The 23,113-nt window shown below is 41.2% G+C and overlaps 1 protein-coding gene across 1 annotated transcript in view; it reads left to right on the forward strand.

The window, feature by feature from the left end:
- col22a1 (collagen, type XXII, alpha 1) overlaps nt 1-23,113 on the forward strand; it is a 174,953-nt gene that overhangs the window by 97,459 nt on the left and 54,381 nt on the right. The window contains exons 17-26 of the mRNA XM_060911490.1: nt 8,363-8,416; nt 12,352-12,405; nt 12,532-12,567; nt 13,107-13,136; nt 13,240-13,293; nt 16,327-16,380; nt 18,068-18,121; nt 19,955-20,008; nt 20,148-20,201; nt 20,283-20,336. Coding sequence (XP_060767473.1) covers nt 8,363-8,416; nt 12,352-12,405; nt 12,532-12,567; nt 13,107-13,136; nt 13,240-13,293; nt 16,327-16,380; nt 18,068-18,121; nt 19,955-20,008; nt 20,148-20,201; nt 20,283-20,336 — 498 coding nt within the window. The remainder of the gene's footprint in view (nt 1-8,362; nt 8,417-12,351; nt 12,406-12,531; nt 12,568-13,106; nt 13,137-13,239; nt 13,294-16,326; nt 16,381-18,067; nt 18,122-19,954; nt 20,009-20,147; nt 20,202-20,282; nt 20,337-23,113) is intronic.

Below are 23,113 nucleotides of genomic sequence, written 5' to 3' on the forward strand. Positions count from 1 at the left end.
ACAGGTCTTGTGTGATGTATGTGCCCAGAAATTTAAATGAGGACACACTCTCAACTGCATTACACCTAATGTATAGGGGAGCAAGGCCTTCACATGGTCTCCTGAAATCAATGATCATCTCCTTGGTTTTGGAGATGTTGAGTGACAGTTTGTTCATGGAGTACCAGTCTGTTAGTCTGCGGACCTCGTCCCTGTATGCGGATTGTGTATCAGGCCAACTACAGTAGTGTCATCTGCAAATTCAATGATGGTATTTGTGCTATAGGTTGGTATACAGTCATGTCTATAAAGGGAAAACAGGAGACGACTCGGCACGCACCCTTGCAGGGCCTCAGTGTTGATTGTCAGAAAGGAGGAGTGATAAGTCCCCATCCTGACAACCTGAGAATGGTCAGTTAAAAAGTCTCTGATCCAGCTGCACGTGTGCTGATTCACACCCAGGTCCAGCAGTTTGTTCTTCATTCTGCTGGGTATGATCGTGTTAAATGCTGAACTAAAGTCCAGAAACAGCATCCTCACATATGTTTTAGGGTGTTCCAGATAGGACAGAGCGGTATGTAGTGCTGTACTAATGGCATCTTCTGTTGACCTGTTTGCTCTATATGCGAACTGGTGCTTGTCCAGGGTGGGTGGGAGTGCTGCTTTGATACAACCCCGAAAAAAAGTTGGGAGAAAGTACAAATTGTAAATAAAAACGGAATTCAATAATTTACAAATCTCAAAAACTGATATTGTATTCACAATAGAACATAGACAACATATAAAATGTTGAAAGTGAGACATTTTGAAATTTCATGCTAAATATTGGCTCATTTGAAATTTCATGACAGCAACACATCTCAAAAAAGTTGGGACGGGGCAATAAGAGGCTGGAAAAGTTAAAGGTACAAAAAAGGAACAGCTGGAGGACCAAATTGCAACTCATTAGGTCAATTGGCAATAGGTCATTAACATGACTGGGTATAAAAAGAGTATCTTGGAGTGGCAGCGGCTCTCAGAAGTAAAGATGGGAAGAGGATCACCAATCCCCCTAATTCTGCGCCGACAAATAGTGGAGCAATATCAGAAAGGAGTTCGACAGTGTAAAATTGCAAAGAGTTTGAACATATCATCATCTACAGTGCATAATATCATCAAAAGATTCAGAGAATCTGGAAGAATCTCTGTGCGTAAGGGTCAAGGCCAGAAAACCATACTGGGTGCCCGTGATCTTCGGGCCCTTAGACGGCACTGCATCACATACAGGCATGCTTCTCTATTGGAAATCACAAAATGGGCTCAGGAATATTTCCAGATAACATTATCTGTGAACACAATTCACTGTGCCATCCGCCGTTGCCAGCTAAAACTCTATAGTTCAAAGAAGAAGCCGTATCTAAACATGATCCAGAAGCGCAGACGTCTTCTCTGGGCCAAGGCTCCTTTAAAATGGACTGTGGCAAAGTGGAAAATTGTTCTGTGGTCAGACAAATCAAAATTTGAAGTTCTTTATGGAAATCAGGGACGCCGTGTCATTCGGACTAAAGAGGAGAAGGACGACCCAAGTTGTTATCAGCGCTCAGTTCAGAAGCCTGCATCTCTGATGGTATCGGGTTGCATTAGTGCATGTGGCATGGGCAGCTTACACATCTGGAAAGACACCATCAATGCTGAAAGGTATATCCAGGTTCTAGAGCAACATATGCTCCCATCCAGACGACGTCTCTTTCAGGGAAGACCTTGCATTTTCCAACATGACAATGCCAAACCACATACTGCATCAATTACAGCATCATGGCTGCGTAGAAGAAGGGTCCGGGTACTGAACTGGCCAGCCTGCAGTCCAGATCTTTCACCCATAGAAAACATTTGGCGCATCATAAAACGGAAGATACGACAAAAAAGACCTAAGACAGTTGAGCAACTAGAATCCTACATTAGACAAGAATGGGTTAACATTCCTATCCCTAAACTTGAGCAACTTGTCTCCTCAGTCCCCAGACGTTTACAGACTGTTGTAAAGAGAAAAGGGGATGTCTCACAGTGGTAAACATGGCCTTGTCCCAACTTTTTTGAGATGTGTTGTGATGAAATTTAAAATCACCTAATTTTTCTCTTTAAATGATACATTTTCTCAGTTTAAACATTTGATATGTCATCTATGTTCTATTCTGAATAAAATATGGAATTTTGAAACTTCCACATCATTGCATTCCGTTTTTATTTACAATTTGTACTTTGTCCCAACTTTTTTGGAATCAGGGTTGTATAACTCAAGACCAGTTTCTCAAAACACTTCATAACAGTGGGGGTAAGAGCAACTGGTCTGAAGTCATTTAGGCTGCTAATATATGTCTTCTTATGTATGGGCATAATAATGGCAGACTTCAGAAATTGCAGGACAGTGCATGGAAACAGGGAGAGAGTGAAGATTTTACAGAATACCTCTGCCAGTTGGTCTGCGCAGTCTCTGAGTGCTCTCCCTGGTATACCATCGGGGCCAGCAGCCTTCCTGGTGTTCACGCCACGGAGCACTGTCCTGACATCATCATTGCTGACATTCAGTGTTGGGCTGACCGATGTTGGTATCAGCTTCTTTCTGGTCTCTGCATTGTCCACCTCAAATCGGGCAAAGAAATGATTCAGCTCCTCTACAAGAGAATCACTGCTGCTTGTTGTTGTATCATCTCTGTCTTTGTACTTGGTGAGGTTCTGAATGCCTTGCCATGTCCGCCGTGGGTCTCCATCACTGAAGTATCCCTCTATCCTCTGCCTGTAGTCTGCCTTGGCCCTCCTGATGGCTCTCTTGAGGTTGGTCCTGGCAGTGCTGTAGAGATCGTTGTTCCCAGATCTAAAGGTAGAGTTGTGCTCCAGCAATAGATGCTTGACATCCTTTGTCATCCAGGGTTTGTTGTTCCTGATAAGTTTGTCCACTGTAACACAGTTGAGACAGTACTTACCGTAAGACAGGACAGTGGATGTGTAGTCATCAGTATCTTATTGTACAAATAAGTCCCAACATGTGCACCCAAAGCAGTCCTGAAGTTGAGATGAAGCCCCCTCAGGCCATGTCTTTGTGATTCTCACACTAGGTTTTGATGTACTAATGAGAGGTCTGTATATTGGCATGAGAAACAGGGACAGGTGGTCAGACAGGCCTAAGTGGGGGAGAGAGGAGACTTTATATCCATCCCCAACATTGGTTTTGACGTGATCAAGTGTGTTTGAACCTCTTGTAGGACAGTTCACATGCTGGTACAATTTAGGGTGGACAGACCTCAGGTTCACTTGGTTAAAGTCCCCAGCTATTATAAAAATCCCATCTAGATGAGCAGTCTGTGATATGCTAATGGCAGTTAGCAGTATGTCCAGTGCCAACACAGTGTTGACGCTCGGTGGTATGTATACAGCCATCATGATAACCACTGTAAACTCCCGTGGCAGATAAAACAGCCGACATCTCACTGTGATGTATTTGACATCTGCTGAACAATGTGTATCAGTGACGGTTGCATTTGTACACCACTGGTTGTTGGTGTATATGCACCGTCCCCCTCCCTTGCTCTTACTGGAGTTGTTTGCCTGATGTGCTGTGCGGCCTGCTAACTGAATAGCCTCATCGGGAATCCCACTGTGAAGCCAGGTCACAGTGATGAACATTACCGAACAGTCCCGTACTTCCCTCTGTGCCACGGTGATCAGCTCCAGTTTGTCCATCTTATTGCCAAGGGATCTGGCATTTGCGAGGTAGATGCCGGCAGAGTGGGCTTGAACAGAGCTTGCCTTAGCCTAGTTAGCACACCAGCTCAGCAGCCCTGCTTCTGTCACCTTTCCCTGCACCTCCTGCATCTGGTTCTCGGTATAGTGATCCACTGGGATCCTGGCAGTTGTACTATCCTCTGTGGGATCTGGTCGTGTTGAAAGCTCACAGTAACGTCTAATGCACAACATGCCGTTCCAACCTTTAAAAGATATTCTCGGCTGTATGTTGTTTTGCTGACCGACACACGAACAAACAACAACATAACAGAAATCCATCAGAGCAAAGCCGCTGCGTACGTCCGGGCCGCCATTTATTTCTTCTATATTATCTAAAAGCTTACACATTCTGCCAAAACGGAGCAGTACCATTGGAAACTATGGGGGGGGCAGTGTAGCCAATGGTTCAAGCAAAACATGACAAAGAAATTTTAAATATGGCAGAACATTTTGAGAAGAGGTTGCATGATTTAATAAGGAATTTTAAACATATATACAATGTTTACAACACTGCCTCCACTTTTACCTCTTTCTTCACAGATATGTTATTACGACCTCATCCGCCATCGCCATGGTTGTTGATATTGTTGAAATGTTTGACTCAGAGCTGCCCTCTAGTGGATGTATTACTACTCAGCATCAATGTCAGTATAAAGCAGGGGTGGGCAATTATTTTTTCCATGGGGCCACATGAGAAACAGAAAATTTTGTGGAGGGCCGGACCAAAAGGCTGAACTAAATTCTGCAGAATATTAATTGTATTTCTTTATATAAAGCAGTAAATAACATTGTTTTTACAAGCTGCTAAGACTGGTAAGAGTATGGAAAAAACGAGGTTGCCTTAAAAAAAATGTCATTTATTCAATCAAATTTCCCAAAACAATGGTTAACAAAATGTGAACGTTTGTACCTTTTTTTCAGTCACATTCACCCCAAAACACAATAAAGACATCACAATATTGTCTTTCTACTCCAAATAGCAAGCACCAAGTCCACCAAGCACTCTTTCACAAATTCCCCCTTCGAGAATGGCTTACTGTTTTTAACAATTTTGTGGGAAAGCACAAAGCTGGTCTTGATTGCTGCATCCCTGGATGTGTGACGCTTGGTAAAAAAGCCTTGCTGCTTTTCTAGCTTAGCCAGCAAAGCTTCCGATGTCCGCGCTATTTCAGCATCAGTCAAGTTTCGGTATTTCTCAGCGTGCTTCGTCTGGTAATGCCGACTCAAATTGTAGTCTTTGAACACGGCGATCTGCTCTCCGCAAACTAAACACACGGCTTGATCTCTGACTTCAGTAAATAAATACTTAGCAGTCCATGTTTTGTTGAAAGCCCTGCATTCGGCATCTACCTTTCTTCTTTTTGCGGACATTTTGGGGGCTAAAGTCTTCTTGTGATCTGCTCTCAACAACGTCGATTCGGTGTAGGTATCAGATCTGCAGATTGGCTCGGGCTCCGGCGCCTGCTGGTGACATCACACTATGTGATTGGCTGGACCATTTGAAGGATGACGTACAAGTTTGTGGTTGGTCTGGACAAATTACGGAAGTGGTTATCGCAGGATTAGGTTTCGTGGGATTTCATGTCATGTTCATTGCATTTTTGTTGAACACAACTTCAAAATAAAAGCAATGCAGATTCAGTCCATGCATGAGGTAAAATTAGAAAATATGTTCATTTTGTAATTTCTAATTAACCTTACGCGGGCTGGTCAGAATGAACCAAAGGGCCGGATGCGGCCCGCGGGCCATAAAATGCCCAGGTCTGGTATAAAGGGTGTGTTGAAGTATGTGGGCAGTGACAGTTATGTCATTTGAAAGGGATGGATGTATTTATTTTCATATGTAAACAGAAAGCCCAAAGTTCCCAAACAGGAAGTGAGGTCATACCTCAGCAATATTCTTACACATTGACACTAAACTTGTGACATCTATTGAGCACCATGAATTCATGTTAGTCACCAAGGTCCAAGTTTATTAATTTGCACTAGCAATGCTGGCACAAATTGTTACTCTCACTCAGGAGCTTTCATTGTTATTATTATTATTATTATTATTATTATTATTATTATTATTATCCTAACATTCTTAGGACACTATTCCTCAGTTTTCAACCAGTCATCACCAATTTTAACAGGAAGAATATCTCTCAATTACATTACTATGACTTTTGGTGCTGATCTGGATCACTGAACCAGAATGATCCATGAAAACAGGATTTTTTCCTCACTATACATCATTCTCTATCTCTTACTGTTCTTGATCTATCCTTGACTTGCAAGTGACGTCAAAGCAAAAGAGAAACCCGGATGTCAGCCATGTTGGTGGATATACAAATGCAGGGTCAAGCGACATAGTCACGCATGTGCGACTCTCTTTGTTTTTACACTGCTTTAAGCATTCTTTTAGCACTGCTACCGTATATATTTGTGCTGTATATGGTTGTGGTCACAACAGTACTCGTGACCATGGCATGTTCCGATTTTTTAGAATTCTGTCCGTGATTCGGAAAGAGAGCGAGGAAACTCTGAGGCTTAGTATGGAGAGGAGACAAGCGCGGCTGAACAACATCAGCAGGGCTGATCTAACAGAGGCTAAAACCAAAATAGCTCATGTTTGCAGTAATCAGATTCAAAAGCTTTCTCCATAATATCATGGAAGAATTTTATTTCGTGCTGCTAGAATTTTGCTATAAAATGAGCGTTCTCTTGTCGTGGTTCACTCGGTCATTGTTATAATTTTAACACTTATATTACCATTTCGCTTCTAGGAGCGCCAGCAAAATTATACGATAGAAACAATCCAAACTGGGCGCCCACTCAGAACATGGGCTATGTTTCATCCAAGGTCAGACTTGATTCTTTGGCAGCCAAACCAGATAGAACGTGATATCTGGGTACTCGATGGTCAGTAGAAGCGTCTTATTTTCAGAAAAGTCTGACTTTTTTTAAATAATATGGGTCAAAACCACACATCTATCTTCTCTTTGTATCAAATCTTCACTTGACCATTCAAATTGTGGTAATCCTGAAAAAAATTCAGCATTATTTACAGACACGCTTTCAGCGGCTGCCATCCGAGTTGCTTTGTATATCCAGCATCATGGTGGACGCTCATGACGCAGAACATTTTGATCAAGTCATCTATAGGGGTACGGTGACCAGACGTCCCGGTTTGTAAGAGCTAGCGCAAATCATCTATCCAGTTTCTAACTTTTAAATGATTTGCAGACAGAAACATCCAGCTGTAGATGTTTTGTCTGACTTTTTGGAATACTATTTTTCATGAAATTTTGTTGATTTACTTTTAAATTCTTTTCATTGTGTAATTAATTCTGTAAATTATTTAATGTTGTGTGTATGGATGTATGTACTGGCTCTATGTTTTAACTGTGTTGCTGCCTGTCTTGGCCAGGATGCTCTTGTACAAGAGATTTTTAATCACAATGAGTCTTTCCTGGTTAAATAAAGTTTCATAATAATAGTAATAATAATAATGGGGCGGCACGGTGGTGTAGTGGTTAGTGCTGTCGCCTCACAGCAAGAAGGTCCGGGTTCGAGCCCCGTGGCCGGCGAGGGCCTTTCTGTGCGGAGTTTGCATGTTCTCCCCGTGTCCGCGTGGGTTTACTCCGGGTGCTCCAGTTTCCCCCACAGTCCAAAGACATAAAGGTTAGGTTAACTGGTGACTCTAAATTGACCGTAGGTGTGAATGGTTGTCTGTGTCTGTGTCAGCCCTGTGATGACCTGGCGACTTGTCCAGGGTGTACCCTGCCTTTCGCCCGTAGTCAGCTGGGATAGGCTCCAGCTTGCCTGCGACCCTGTAGAACAGGATAAAGCAGCTAGAGATAATGAGATGAGATAACTTGGGAGGGTGACTGAAAACACGTGGTGCAGTATCTCAGCAATGGGAACAAGTGACGAAAAGTGCTTGGCCCCCTTAATTGCTGCTTGCAGTTATGTTTATAGGTATATTATTATTATTATTATTATCTCATCTCATCTCATCTCATTATCTCTAGCCGCTTTATCCTGTTCTACAGGGTCGCAGGCAAGCTGGAGCCTATCCCAGCTGACTACGGGCGAAAGGCGGGGTACACCCTGGACAAGTCGCCAGGTCATCACAGGGCTGACACATAGACACAGACAACCATTCACACCTACGGTCAATTTAGAGTCACCAGTTAACCTAACCTGCATGTCTTTGGACTGTGGGGGAAACCGGAGCACCCAGAGGAAACCCACGCGGACACGGGGAGAACATGCAAACTCCACACAGAAAGGCCCTCGCCGACCACGGGGCTCGAACCCGGACCTTCTTGCTGTGAGGCGACAGCACTAACCACTACACCACCGTGCCGCCCGTTATTATTATTATTATTCTACTATTAAAAAATTTTTTTTAAAATTTTACCTCATACTTAACACAATGTTATTATTCTTTTTTATTTAAACCAACATTAATTACTTTTATTTTTATTTAAACCATATTTTTAATTCATGTTCATCACCATTTATTGTGTAATGTATTATAGTTTCTGCTTGTTGGTCATGTTTTTTATTCTGCATACACGCTAAAATACTTTGCTACATTTTTAATCTACAGTATATTATTGTTGTTGTGTTTTAGGGTCTCCCGGGGTTAGCGGGATTTCCTGGCAAACCTGGATCTCCAGGAAAAGATGTGAGTATTTTGAATTGTTCGGTAAAGTGTAAGGTGTTATAGGCCTTGAGTAATTACTTTTTCAATTCAACTTTATTTGCATACAGTATATAATATGAGAGAAAATTCAACAGCCATCCATGTCATATTACAATGGTTTTTTTTTAGAACTATACAAATATGCATTGCGACTAAATGCACTACTTATTTACATACGACTCTATGCATGCTTACACTAATACATAAACGCTGAGCCGATAACTTATTGTAATAGAATTTTTAGAGTATAAAGAAAGAAATGTTTGTTGTTGATTTAAAATACAATATGATTTCAAGACTGATTTAAATAATGGAAGTGAGCCTAAGTTTTTGATTCTTGTGGGAATTCCTTCCTTCCCAGAGTTTGGAGATGAAAAACCGAAATGAAAATTTACCGTAATTTGTCTTGGCAGGTGGACAAACAATATTCCCCTGAGCTGAAAATCTGGTATTGTAAGAATGTGTTTCGTTCACCATCCTGAGCAGATTTCTAAATGTTTTAGGAACTAGTGAGTTATTATTTACAATTTTATACGCTAGTATATACAGACATACCGCAAGCTGGCCTAGTGGTTAGCGTGTCCGCCTCTCGACCGGGAGATCGGGAGTTTGACTCGCGGTCAGGTGGTCCCAAAGACCATCATAAAAATGGTACCTACTACCATCTGGCAAGGCATGCTGCAGTACAGATGTGAGTAGGGAAGTCAAACTCTTGCAGTTACCACCAGAGGACCCACTCCCCACTGTAACCTTAGCTGTATAGACCCTTCCCACTCACGTGACCTTTGTAAATGCGACCGCCATTTTGGACATGAAGAAATAACGGTTTATGGCACAGACCCTTTCGGTTCTCGCTCATCTAGCTGCTCCAATGACTGCTAAGACTGCAACAATAATACCTAACACACATTTAAGTATCCGTCGTAAAGACGTGAAGCTCGTCGAGTGACGAGTGTGTTCACTGATAAGCTAACACAATCTAAAAGTAGACATACCATCACACTGCCCTGGCGCTGTGTACAGTTTACCTTCTATGGTTTGTGCACTCAATATTTGCCATTACTTTCTCCAACCCAGTGTTCGAACTATGCCGATATTTTCGGGGGGTCCCTTTTTTTCCCTTGGGGGGGGTGCTTGCGCTTGTCTCAGAGCGCGGATCTCCAAACACATGAGAAGCCTATCTTGCGCACATATCACGCGGACTCCACACCTCCACACACGCATCGCGTCTGAAGTCATAACTCATCAGGGGAAATCGTGTCCGCATTGGCATGTTCAAAAAACAACCTCGCGTCAACAATGATACCACACACAAGAAAAAAAAAAACAGTCAGGCTACTCAACACATCTGATCCACAGCAGCACCAAAGCATCACTGGAAATCAAGTCAACAACCAATCTTCCATTTCAACACGCGTCAACAAACAAATGGCACCACAAACATGAACGAATCGGTCAGGCTACCGATTCCAAACCCACAGCAGACGAATAATTAAATGCATCTTACCTTAAAGCAGAATCGACCACAAAGGAAGTCTGTTGGCACACTTCCTTTCTACTAGTTTGTGTCCCCAACCTGGCAGCAGCAGTCATTGTCATATCGGTTTATTTTATCTTTGATGTAAACACAACACTTCGGATATGCAAATGCTTCCCGTTACACACGATTGCTATGTCAATAAACATCATTTTGCCAATATTTTAGAGACCATCCATCTTCTCCGTCGGTCAGCATCTGTCGGGATCCGATAAAATGATAAATCTTGCCTTGTGTGTTGATGGTTACTACATCCAGGTGCACAACAATATAATGGCATGATGGAAGTCTTGCTGAAAGTAAAAACTTTCTTTGATGGCTATATTCCTTTCGATGCTTCACCGTCGTTCCTCGTTGTTGGCTGTGGTAGACTACTGGTAGTTCATGTCCAAAATGGCGGCCGCGTTTGTCGTGACGTCACGTGGGAAGGGTCTATAGAAACAGAGATTGGTGCCGCACCACCCATTATGCCTCAAAGAGTTGGTTAGTACTGGGACAGGAGACTGCCTGGGAAGACCAGATCCTGGTGTGGAAGGGACTTTAATTTGATATACAGACATATTCAATTTTGAAAATATTCTCGAAAGTTAAGATTCCGAGGATATTATAAGGCAGCGGCACATTCCGTTGCGCTGGCACAGAAAATATTTCTAATACACTTATTTTGTGTTGCTGAAATCCTAGTTAGGTTGGATTTATAGGATAGGTATGACCCCATGCCAGAATATTGTGAGATAAATATGGGTCGTCGTCAGCTGTCTATCGCTATTTGGATGTGCAGAAATGCAGATGGCAGTCCTTTCCTGACACATACCCCTTTTCCACCAAATCAGTTCCAGGGCTGGTTCGGGGCCAGTGCTGGTTCACAACTCGTTCAACTTGCGAGCCAGCTGAGAACCAGTTTGCTTTTCCATAGCTCGCGGTGCTAAGCGGAGCCACATCATTACGTCGCTGTATACGTGTTACGTCGCTGTATGCATCATTTACGGCGCTACGTTTGCATAAACCTTGGCGCGAATATCAAAGCAAAAACAACATGGAAGAAGCAGCAGCGGCAACAACAACAATAATAATGGATGACTTTGCGTTTGTACAGCTGCTGCTTCTCGTCACTTAAAAATGGCGATCTTTCACAGTCTTGTTGGTCTTAACAACTCCGCCCCCCCGCTGACGTAAGCGGTTCTTTCCTCTGGCCCAGCAGAGAGTTGGTGCTAGCCTGGAACCGTTTTTTCTGGCCCCAGAGCCAGTTCTTTGTCAGTGGAAACAGAAAACCCGGTTCCAAACTAAGCACTGGCCCTGAACCAGCCCTGGAACTGCTTTGGTGGAAAAGGGGCAACAGTGCCTTGCAGAGTAAGGTAAGACAAATGATGTCATGCCCCTATTGTGTTGTCTCTCTGGACCTCCAGACCTGATGCCAAGTGGTGCACAAAAGTGCCACAGACCTAACGGGTATGGAGGTCACCCCACAGTGACAACTGACTTGCTGAGTGATGCCATCTGTTGGCTATTTGAGTGGCTCTTCCGCATGCCATCTGGTGGTCTGTGGCCATTGACCCTGTTGGGTTCATCTGCCACATTGCTCCAAAAAGTGCCCTGCTGCCAGCGCCTTATTGATGATGTACTACTTAACCCATAGCTAGAACCCAGGCAGGTGCTACCACTCTGGTTCAGAGCAGACCTGGGAGCAATGGTGATTAAGGGGTAACTCCACTTTCCCCAATCCTCAAGTCCTCCTGGACCTGAGACTCACCACCAGTTGGAGTTTAAAGTCACACTCAGGACTCATAAATATGGGTAACTTAAAGAACAATAAACATCTGTTAAAGTCTTCAGATTAACATAATATCTTAATTTACATATGATTCCGATATTTTTTGATATTTTGCTCTGGACTACTTTAATTTGTTGTTCCCAGCTTAACTATTTGTCAATATAGACTCCTAAATACTTGATATAATCCTTTTGTTGAAGGGTTGTTAAACAGGTGTGGCTTTTTTTTTTTTTGCATGGTGAGTTAAATATAACAACAATTTGTTTACTTGAAATTGACAGTCAACTTATTAGCAACACAATACCCAGTATCTAGCTTAAATTCATTCTTGACAACACTTTCTATGACAGAAGGATCATTATGCGCATAGAAAATACTTGTGTCATCATCTGCAAACAATTTTTGAGATGCACTGGGAAGGTTATTTATGCATTGCAAAATAGTAATGGTCCAAGAGTACAACCCTGTGGAACACCATAACTGATTGAAAGGAGGTTCAACCTGATGTCACCCAATATTATAAACTGTTGTCTGTTTAAGTAGTCTGTAAACCATGTAGAGTGTTGGATTATGTGTATAATGTTGATTTATTTTTCCAAAAATGAACAGGGTCTGACTGGTCTGATTGGTGAACCTGGAGCACATGGGGTTAAAGGAGAAAAGGTAGAGAGAGAGAGGACGAGGTTACGTGCAATGATGAGATTATGATTACAGTAAAGAACTGCACAATCTTAAACATGAAATATGTGTGTGTGTGTGTGTGTGTGTGTGTGTGTGTGTGTGTGTTAGGGTGAGAGAGGTCCTGCTGGAATACCCGGAGATGTGGTGAGTCAAGCTGCCATCTACGACAGACAATAAATTCCTATTGTTTTATGTTATTTTATGAAATGCTTGTACATCCACGTTTAAAAGAAAATGTGTAAATGTGCAGCCTGAACAGGAATCATTTAACTCATCAACTCAAAGATTCACTGAATGAAAGGGGAATAAATCTCAGTCCAAATGATTCACTGATTCACATGAGAAAGAATCTGGCTCATGAGTAAATGATTAAAAGAGTCATTCACTGATTCACAAACAGGAATGAAGGAGCTAAATGATTCCAATACTGATTCATTCAATAGGAGTTGAGTGAAGGATCTGATTCAATCACTGATTCAGAGTGAATCTTAGTCTTGATCAAATGACTCACAGAGTCAGATACTGATTCACTGAATCAGTGAGAAGTGTGAATCTCAGGCTTGACTGAAAGATTCACTGATTCATGGAGAGAAGTGAATCACCATGAAGTTTCATAAAGCACTGATGGTTTTGTATAGTATAATAATAATAATAATAATAATAATAATGTCATGTTGTTCCAGATGCACATGGCAGGACTGAAGGGAGAAGATGTGAGTACTGAACAATAAATCTAGTTCTATTATTATTATTATTATTATTATTATTTATTATTACTATTTTTTTAAAATGTAAATAAGTTGTATTTATTTCCAGGGCACCCCGGGACGACCCGGTCCTCCTGGAGCAGACGGACCTCCTGGACCTCCTGTAAGATTCTCTCCTGTCATGTGTATTACAAAACCCCTCATGGGCGTGGTCTATAGACCCTTTTCACTCACGTGACCTTCGTAAACGCAACCGCCATTTTGGACATGAAGAAATAACGGTTTATGGCACAGACCCTTTCGGTTCTCGCTCATCTAGCTGCTACAATGACTGCTTAGACTGCAACAATAATACCTAACACACATTTAAGTATCCGTCGTAAAGACGTGAAACTCGTCGAGTGACGAGTGTGTTCATTGATAAGCTAACACAATCTAAAAGTAGACATACCATCACACTGCCCTGGCGCTGTGTACAGTTTACCTTCTATGGTTTGTGCACTCACTATTTGCCATTACTTTCTCCAACCCAGTGTTCGAACTATGCCGATATTTTCGGGGGGTCCCTTTTTTTCCCTTGGGGGGGGTGCTTGCGCTTGTCTCAGAGCGCGGATCTCCAAACACATGAGAAGCCTATCTTACGCACATATCACGCGGACTCCACACCTCCACACACACATCGCGTCTGAAGTCATAACTCATCAGGGGAAATCGTGTCCGCATTGGCATGTTCAAAAAACAACCTCGCGTCAACAATGATACCACACGCAAGAAAAAAAAACAGTCCGGCTACTCAACACATCTGATCCACAGCAGCACCAAAGCATCACTGGAAATCATGTCAACAACCAATCTTCCATTTCAACACGCGTCAACAAACAAATGGCACCACAAACATGAACGAATCGGTCAGGCTACCGATTCCAAACCCACAGCAGACGAATAATTAAATGCATCTTACCTTAAAGCAGAATCGACCACAAAGGCACACTTCCTTTCTACTAGTTTGTGTCCCCAACCTGGCAGCAGCAGTTGTTGTCATATCGGTTTATTTCAGTGGCGGCTGCTGGTTTTTAAAACAGGGGAAGCCCATTTTACACATTCATCGTAAAACCTGTAGGCCGGATATCAAAGCATAGAAAGGTGTGCCCCATTAGCATAGTGAACTACACAACCCTACCTAGTGGCAGAAAGTATTTTTGCTTGTACATTTCATGTTATAGTCTGGCTTGCCAGGCTAGTGCCTCATATCCTTAATGAAAAATATCAAACATCCAAAAATCACTGGCTATTCAACGAAGAGCCTTGAACATCATACCCTGATATGCAACACAGAGTCTTTAACACAACACCCAGCTGTGCAACACATCCTTGAACATCTTCTGCAACACAGTCTGGAAATTCATAACCAGGTAGGCTATGCAACACACAGGACCTTGAATATTATACCCAGGTATGACCTATAACACAGAGCCCACCATTCTCTTAACATTACTGAACAATATACACACTTCACATTCATGAACATGAACACTATTTATACACAAATTCTGCCCTCCGCTCCTTTTCCAGAAAATGGTCTGTGACCCTGTCATACCAGCTGGTTGTGCTTTCCAGAGACTTCACCAATTTCTGTTAGCAGCTAGCACTGCAGATCCCAATAAGGCTCAAGCTAGCCTACAACCAGATTGAACTACAAATGAAATAAACGAGTGAATTCGCGAATGATCAAACTGATAGAATGGATGAAAGTTAACGGAGCACAACGAGTAATATTTACATTTATTTACAGAGTAATGTACAGAGACATCAATGAGAAGAACCGTTTATATGAAAAGAAATTCGGACAGCACTTTGGCACACGACTACACTTTCTTGACATCCGCTAGGGACTGACTGATCATGCTTCCGTGTTCCTCGCCGAAGTACCACCCTCCTCATGTCTTTCAAACACTACCTGCAATAATCCTTCATCAGCCCGGCTTTTTGCCCCTCCCACTGTCTCGTTTAGTCCCAGAGAAGCCCGGCTTCCCTGGAAGTGACGATTTTGTTGATTTTAACCAATAACAACTAGCCGAAATTGGCTGTTCAGAGCCGTCTCGTAGACTGCAACGGATACCCGGCTGCCGGTCAGTGTTGCCAGATACTGCTGACGTTTTCCATCCCAAAATATGTTCAAAACCCGCCAAAATGCACTTAAAACCCCCCAATCTGGCAACACTGCTGCCAGTCCATAGAGCCCATTGAAATAAGAAAGGTTACAGCCTGGCAGCAAACTGATTCTCGTAGCGAACTGCAAGTTCGTCAGACATCACTCAAATAAGTTACAGGATAGTTATGAACATAAATACAATCTTGGGCATATATTATGTTATGCAAGTTATTGTTTTAATGAGAATTCAACATCGTAGACGCCGCAGTTTGGGGAGAGAATTTTAGGGGAAGCTTGGCTTCCCTTGTTGTCTCTGAGAAATTGCCCCTGGTTTATTTTATCTTTGATGTAAACACAACACTTCGGATATGCAAACGCTTCCCATTACACACGATTGCTATGTCAATAAACATCATTTTGCCAATATTTTAGAGACCATCCATCTTCTCCGTCGGTCAGCATCTGTCGGGATCCGATAAAATGATAAATCTTGCCTTGTGTGTTGATGGTTACTACATCCAGGTGCACAACAATATAATGGCATGATGGAAGTCTTGCTGAAAGTAAAAACTTTCTTTGATGGCTATATTCCTTTCGATGCTTCGCCGTCGTTCCTTGCTCTTGGCTGTGGTAGACTACTGGTAGTTCATGTCCAAAATGGCGGCCACGTTTGTCGTGATGTCACGTGAGAAGGGTCTATAGCTCACGCTGTGGGCATGGCTTCCTATCATTCCGATCATGCCTGATGAGAGAGGAGGGTGGGCCTGCACGTGCTCTAATAAGCTTCAGTCTAATTTTTGATATAAATGTTATTGGAACGCAGTGTGTGTGTGTGCGCGCGTGTGTGTGAGTGAGACAACTGAGGATAAAATAAAAGCAGGCTGTGATGAAACACACTCTGTACTACGTCACATATCACTGGACTGCAGTGCTGCTTGTGTGGACCTTTACTATGTTCATTTCTTTTACAATCATGATGAACAGATGAATGAAGGAAATGAAAAGCAGACCAGCACTGACATATTGTTTTGTGGTGTTTGTCAGGGTCCCCCAGGGCCACCTGGAGAGCCGGGAATCCCGGGGGAGACGGGACAAAGGGTGAGGAGTTTTACACCCAGCAGCGTGTGTGTGTGTGTGTGTGTGTGTGTGGACTCTGAGATAATCACTCCATAATGTGTAACTGTTGCATTTGTTCAGCAGAGAGAAGCACAGTCAAAGTTTTTGGCTTTTTTTCTTTTCTTTTTTCTTTTTTTTTCTGATTTCCTTTCTTGATGCTTCTCGTGCACTTGCATTTCCTTTCCTTTCCAATTCATCTCATCATCTCTAGCCGCTTTATCCTGTTCTACAGGGTCGCAGGCAAGCTGGAGCCTATCCCAGCTGACTATGGGCGAAAGGCGGGGTACACCCTGGGCAAGTCGCCAGGTCATCACAGGGCTGACACATAGACACAGACAACCATTCACACTCACATTCACACCTACGGTCAATTTAGAGTCACCAGTTAACCTAACCTGCATGTCTTTGGACTGTGGGGGAAACCGGAGCACCCGGAGGAAACCCACGCGGACACGGGGAGAACATGTATAAGGGAAATACGGATTTTGGAAGTTGGTTATACAGGTTTGATTGACCAAAGGTTGACATGTATGCACACCAGAAACAGTTCTGACAGTTCATGTCCAGAGTACTGATTTGTTGTTTCATTATTTTGTGCATATCCAGTAATGCCATATATAAATGCTGAAACAATTAAAAAATAAAATATACATTACACAGCTCCTAGAGATTGCAAATGCCTGCACGAGGATAAATCAAAACTGAGCCAGCCAAATTGTCTAGAATTTGTGTAGAATGCTAAACCACAGCGATTCATCCAATCCCGTGGGTTTTTCTCGGGGTCCGGGTACCTTAACACAATTTCCCCTCCCATTGGTGACACGAAAGGACAGTCTCGAGATTAATTATTATGTGTTAATTCATTGTAAGGTTTTATTCCTTTGTAAGGATAAATAATTGTAAGTATTTATTCTTGACCAAGAAGGCAGTAATTTATTTTGTGACAAAATTATAAGGATTTATTCTTAATATTGTTCTGTTCTGTTCTATTTTACTATTTCAGCTAGAAGGCATTGAATTCTTCTGTGACCTTCTGTTTCCTGTGTAACTGTGTACCAAGTTACTGTGTGACCTTCTGTCTAAGCTAGACACATTGCTCGAGACGTAATATTGATATCTTTTGGAACATTCTATCAGAACTGTGCTATCTCTGACCTAAGGTTGTGCGTAAATGTTGATATCTGTTAGAACATCTGCTGGTGTGGGGTGTGTACGGAGCATTGTGACATGATTGATCCATGGTTTCACTCACACACACACACATATAAAACCCCTTGTATACTCTCGTCTCGGGGGGGACTTGTGAATAAAGATTGCGAACTCATGGGGTTCCTGTCTTTCTTTTGCGACTCACCCCCAGACGTCTGGGTGACACAGGGGGACTGATCTCGAGATGGTGAGGGCCAGAGGTGAAAAAAACCTAACAACATGCAAACTCCACCGGCCACGGGGCTCGAACCTGGACCTTCTTGCTGTGAGGCGACAGTGCTAACCACTACACCACCATGCCGCCCCTCCTTTCCTTTCCTTTCCTTTCCTTTCCTTTCCTTTCCAATTCCATTCCATTTCCTTTCCTTTGCAATTCCATTTCATTTCCAATTTTCCTTTCCTTTCTTCTCTCCCTCTGTTATCTGTAGTCATTAATTGTTTGTATTTTTCTTCTGTGTAGGGAAGAAAAGGAGAAGTTGGACTCCATGGAGCTGATGGTCTTCCTGGACCACCGGTAAGAGCTGCACTGATATTAAACAGCCTGAGTATTTTCTTGAATAACTTCTCACTGTGGGAAAGTCAAACTTATTCAGCTCTTAGGATAAAAACAACAACTAACTGACCAAACCTCAGACACACCTGGATGGTGCGGTGTTTGTCCATGCGATGAGACGGTCCCTCAGACACACTGATTCCTGACGTTAGCTTCATGCGTCTCCCGGTTCTGTTCCCCCAGCAGGTGTAACACAGCCGGTGTGTGATATCCCTCAGAAAAGATGTTACTGTACCGTTAGATCCTCCACCAGCTGCTTTATCATGTGATTATGTTCCAATAACAAACATCTTATAATGAAAAACAGGACTGACTACTGATACATTTGAGCTTTTACAGATTATTTTTATAAGTTAATTTATTTAAAATGTTTTTTATCTAACCTTAATTATTTGTTTTATATTTTTATATTATGTTTGAAGAATTTTATATTTATCACATTTTTAAAAAGTGAGGATTGTTATAAATTATTATAAAGAGAAATATCAGACATGTGAATGATAGAATATATCCATCACGTTCAAAATGGGGTGTGCAAACTTTTGCAGTATCACATGCAATTTTAGATTCATTTTTATTGCTTGGGTTAATAAAGGAACATCTTTAAATCCTACCTGTATGCGTTATACATGTCTGTGTGTCACTAGGTATGATATAAATGTCTTTATTTTTCAGGAGGGTGTACAAACTTTTTCACATATTATCAAAGGAGTTTTTTTTATAATGACAATCAGGGGTTAAATTGGGATTGGTTATGTGGGGGGGGCTCTGCCTCGTACCCGCCCCTGCCCCCGCCGCCCTGCCCCAATATACTTTTTGGAAAATAACCCTCTAATTTGATAACCATATCATATTGCACAGAGATATACACCTTATCTGTGTGTTGTAGGCCTATGTGTGTCTTGTAGTGCCCCCCTACACATTATGGCAGTTTGAATGTAGATTTTTTATGTAGTTTTGCTAAACACATACTGTCCAAAAATAAAAACACAACATATTTAGATCAGTATTATTTTTTCCCCTCTTCAGTATTATTTGATATTTTGTTTTTAATAATAAAAAATATGATAATGATTATGTTCGTATGCAGGTAAAAGGGGAGACGGTGTACGGAGAAAATTATAAACAAGTCACAACGCTGAAACACAAGCCCAAAAACCCGCAAACCACGACTTCTGATTTTTTTTTAAAGCGAGCTCACAAAAAAAGAAACCCCAAAGTCGCTTATAAAAAGCGGAATTGGCAACCCACGCAGTGTTCCAGAAACCAGAATCTCTGATCGCAAGTTCTGTTCTAAATAGCTTTGACAGGTCGTCTTGTTATCAGGAAAACTATGATCTATCTCATTAAAGTCATGGGTTTATTGATTAATAAAACGATATTTAATTATTCAGAACTGAAAATCGTGAAAAGGGTTTGTTGCTTTTGATGTGTGCGTGATCATATGCCATCCGCTCTGAGCTTATGTGCCGGGGCTCAGCCCCGGACAGCCCCGGCCCAATTTAACCCCTGATGACAATATGTAGTTTTATGTTTTATTTTATATCTTAAAGTAGCTATTTTATTTCTATAGGTTCTATATTATGTTTGAACAATTTTTACTTTATATTTATAAATCTTTTAGCCATTTTTTTCCAACGTTGCTGTGGCAACATGACCAATCGACTGTCTGATTTCACTTCTACAAACACCTTCTTTTTATTATCACACAACAAAATGTGTCACTTTTCAGATGATATATGTGTGTGTGTGTGTGTGTGTGTGTGTGTGTGTGTGTGTGTGTGTGTGGGTCAGGGTCCTGCAGGCCCCCCTGGACCTCCTGGGAGTCCGGGTCAGACTGGACTTCCTGTAAGTTTACTTTAAACAATAACACATTTTATAATAAAATAATAATAAAATGGCATCTGAGCTCCAGTGTGAAATGAGGATGAGGAACATTTCAGACGACCGCTTTAACTTTTGTTCACTGCCTTTATCCTTTCCGCAGGGATTACCAGGAGAAATCGGATTCCCTGGAAAACACGGAGAGGCCGGAAAACCTGTAAGTCACTGGAGTGAGACACTGTGAACATTAAAACCACTAAAACAAAAACAAGAAGTTGAACATTGGTGTGTTTTGAAGGGTCTGCCAGGGAAGGACGGCGTCGATGGTCAGCCTGGAAATGATGGAGAGAAAGTAAGTGCCAACCTTACCAACCTTCCCAACCAACCAAATTTCCAAAAGCTTCATGATTTACAGCTCATAGTTCAATCACAAACTATAATCAAAGAATGATTTTTACATTTTATTTTATGCGTCATGGATAATTTTTATTCTATCCACATTCACTGGATATGAGTAATCGCATGCTCTGATTGGCTACTCTACTACTAGGATATTAGCTCATATACCGTGAGTTGAGAAAAACAAAATGCGTGTTACTGAACCAGCCGAGGATGAAATTAAAAAACTCAACTCGAAAACAAAACTCCAAAAATGAAAAAAAAAGCAAGAAAATATGGAATGAAAGTATTTGATGGTAAGAACGTATCTTTTTTTTCAAGAATTATTATTATCACATTTTTCAGAAATTGCTATTGCTCCTGTCATTTCACCGGTTTGTTTACATTCTAAGCCAAAATAATTTTGTCAGATGTTTTGTATAAAGTTTTTGTTTATCGAATTTGCAAAAAAAAAATGCTCTGTCTCTCAAAATCCTGTGAAGGTAGATATAATAAAAGTTATTCCACTCAATCTTGTCATACATGGCTTATGGACAACTCAGTGCTACGCGCCTCGTTGGTATCAGCTCATGTACGACTAGATTGAGTGGAATAACTGTTAAATATACTTTTTTTTTATTGTGCCAAAGATCGTGTCCCTGATTGTGATTTAATTAGAGAAAGAAAAATGTGCTTAAATTTAAAACATGAATATACAGGTAAAAAAAAATAAATAATAATAATAATTTAGTGAATGAATAAATCAAATGCTGACAAATTTAAAAAAAAATAAAAATAAATAAATTGCAGTAGTTCAAATTTATTCAAGTTTTAGCTAAATAAATATAATAAATTATGCACCCACATAGCTAAGTAGGTAGTCTAGGCAGGTTTGTAAATACAAATATCTAAATGTAATATCTAAAACAAAGCTTCTATAAGAAATTTTTACAAATGTTTTTTTTTCCTTTTTTTCTTTACAAAAACAAACTTTTTACAAAACAAAACATTTCATTTTACAAGACAGATTTTCCAACAGGATATACATTTTGACAAAATCTAGATATATAAATATGTATAAGACAGATATTTAAAGTATTTATATTATTAAGAACTAAAACAGGTTATCAAGGTCAACTTCGTATCCTGACTTGGTTATGCGGCTTAAGAGAAGTTGCCTAATACAGTATATTTGCAAAAATTATTTTTAGGTAGTGTTGTAATATGGTCAGCTTGTTAGTTGCACGCCATTCTTGAAGAAGTTGCAATTGATCATTTACAGTAGATACAAGCATTTTAATATTTTTATTAGTGTTTAAAATGTTAGTGTTGTCAGGAAAAAAAAAAGTAAAATTTGAATAAGTTAGAGGAAACATATATATCATTAACATAGAGTAAGAATAATAACGGTCCCAATACAGACCCTTGAGGCACTCCGGACAGGATTTTCTCTTTAGCAAAAAACACAGTTATCAATAGAAATAGTTTGCATCCGGTCCTTCAGGTAAGATTTCATCCATTCAGAAATAGTTCCTCTAAAGCCACAGTGATATAGTTTCCCGATAAGTATCTCATGATCAACAAATGCCTTTTTTCAGTCTATGAAGATTGCACACAAAACGAGTTTTTTATCTATGTTAGATTGAATTGTGCTCACTTTATCTAGTATGGCATCCTTTCCATGGCATCCAAAAATCCATTATCTGTGGCAGTCGCAGCTGTTAAAAGCTCATCCAGTCATTTTACTCAGTCTGGATTGGCCCTACCTGCCTGTTTACCTGTCTAATCATTGTACATGACTGGAATCTTCCATAAGGTGAGTCAGACATATTGCTAAAGCTAGTGAGCTGGTCGACTGCTGTGAGTACTGACAATAAACATGTTCGTTGTTTACAGTTATTATGATAATGCTGGTGTTTTCTTACATGTGAATCAGACATGACATCATTGGATATGACAATGATGTACTAAAGCTCCCCCCCCCACACACATACACAATGTGCTCTCTCTCTCTTAGAGACAGCCAGCAGTAGTCAGGCAATGTGCGTTCATGTGTTTTGGAAGAGTAGCTTTATAGGGAGGGGGTGGGATTTTTCAGTTGGATACTTTGCTCTTTCTGGTTTTAAGTTTAACACTTTACTAGTTTTAAGTTAAACACCGTATACAGTTAGCCTGGGAAATCCCATGCTGCTTTGCACGATCGTTCCGATCTGAAAAGACAGCATGGAAACTATGGTCTAAAGGCTCGCCTGAGTTAGGGAGCCAATCAGAGAGTGGGGGAGGGGTGGAAAGACGGTGACGCGTACTACTCGACAAACGGAAGCTTGTAGTTTATTTGGGACTGTTTACGGATCACATTTAACATGGCGGCGAGCGATACGAACCAAACTTTCGATCAAGCTTTAGACACTGTTCTGAGTAGTTTAGAGCGAAAGTTTGTTTTAAAAAAAGAACAGTTTTGTTTTGCCTTCTCTTTCTCTTTCCTTCTCTTCTTCGCCTCTGTTTTCTTCGTCGCTCTAACTACGTCACCGGGTACAACTGCCATGATTGGCCATGGGCTACGTATACGCCAAATGATAGACATTCGCAATGTCCAATAAACGGCCGTTGACAATCGTAAACCACACCTCCCCTACGAGAAATTCAATAGGCGGATTCCAGACCATATTTCACTTGTGATATGGTCTGGTGTTAACCAGACTAGTATACAGTAGCTGTCACATTCAAACTGGGGTGTGCAAACTTTTGCAC

This window comes from Neoarius graeffei, chromosome 2 (genome assembly GCF_027579695.1).
Source record: "Neoarius graeffei isolate fNeoGra1 chromosome 2, fNeoGra1.pri, whole genome shotgun sequence".
In the NCBI taxonomy this organism is placed as follows: domain Eukaryota; kingdom Metazoa; phylum Chordata; class Actinopteri; order Siluriformes; family Ariidae; genus Neoarius; species Neoarius graeffei.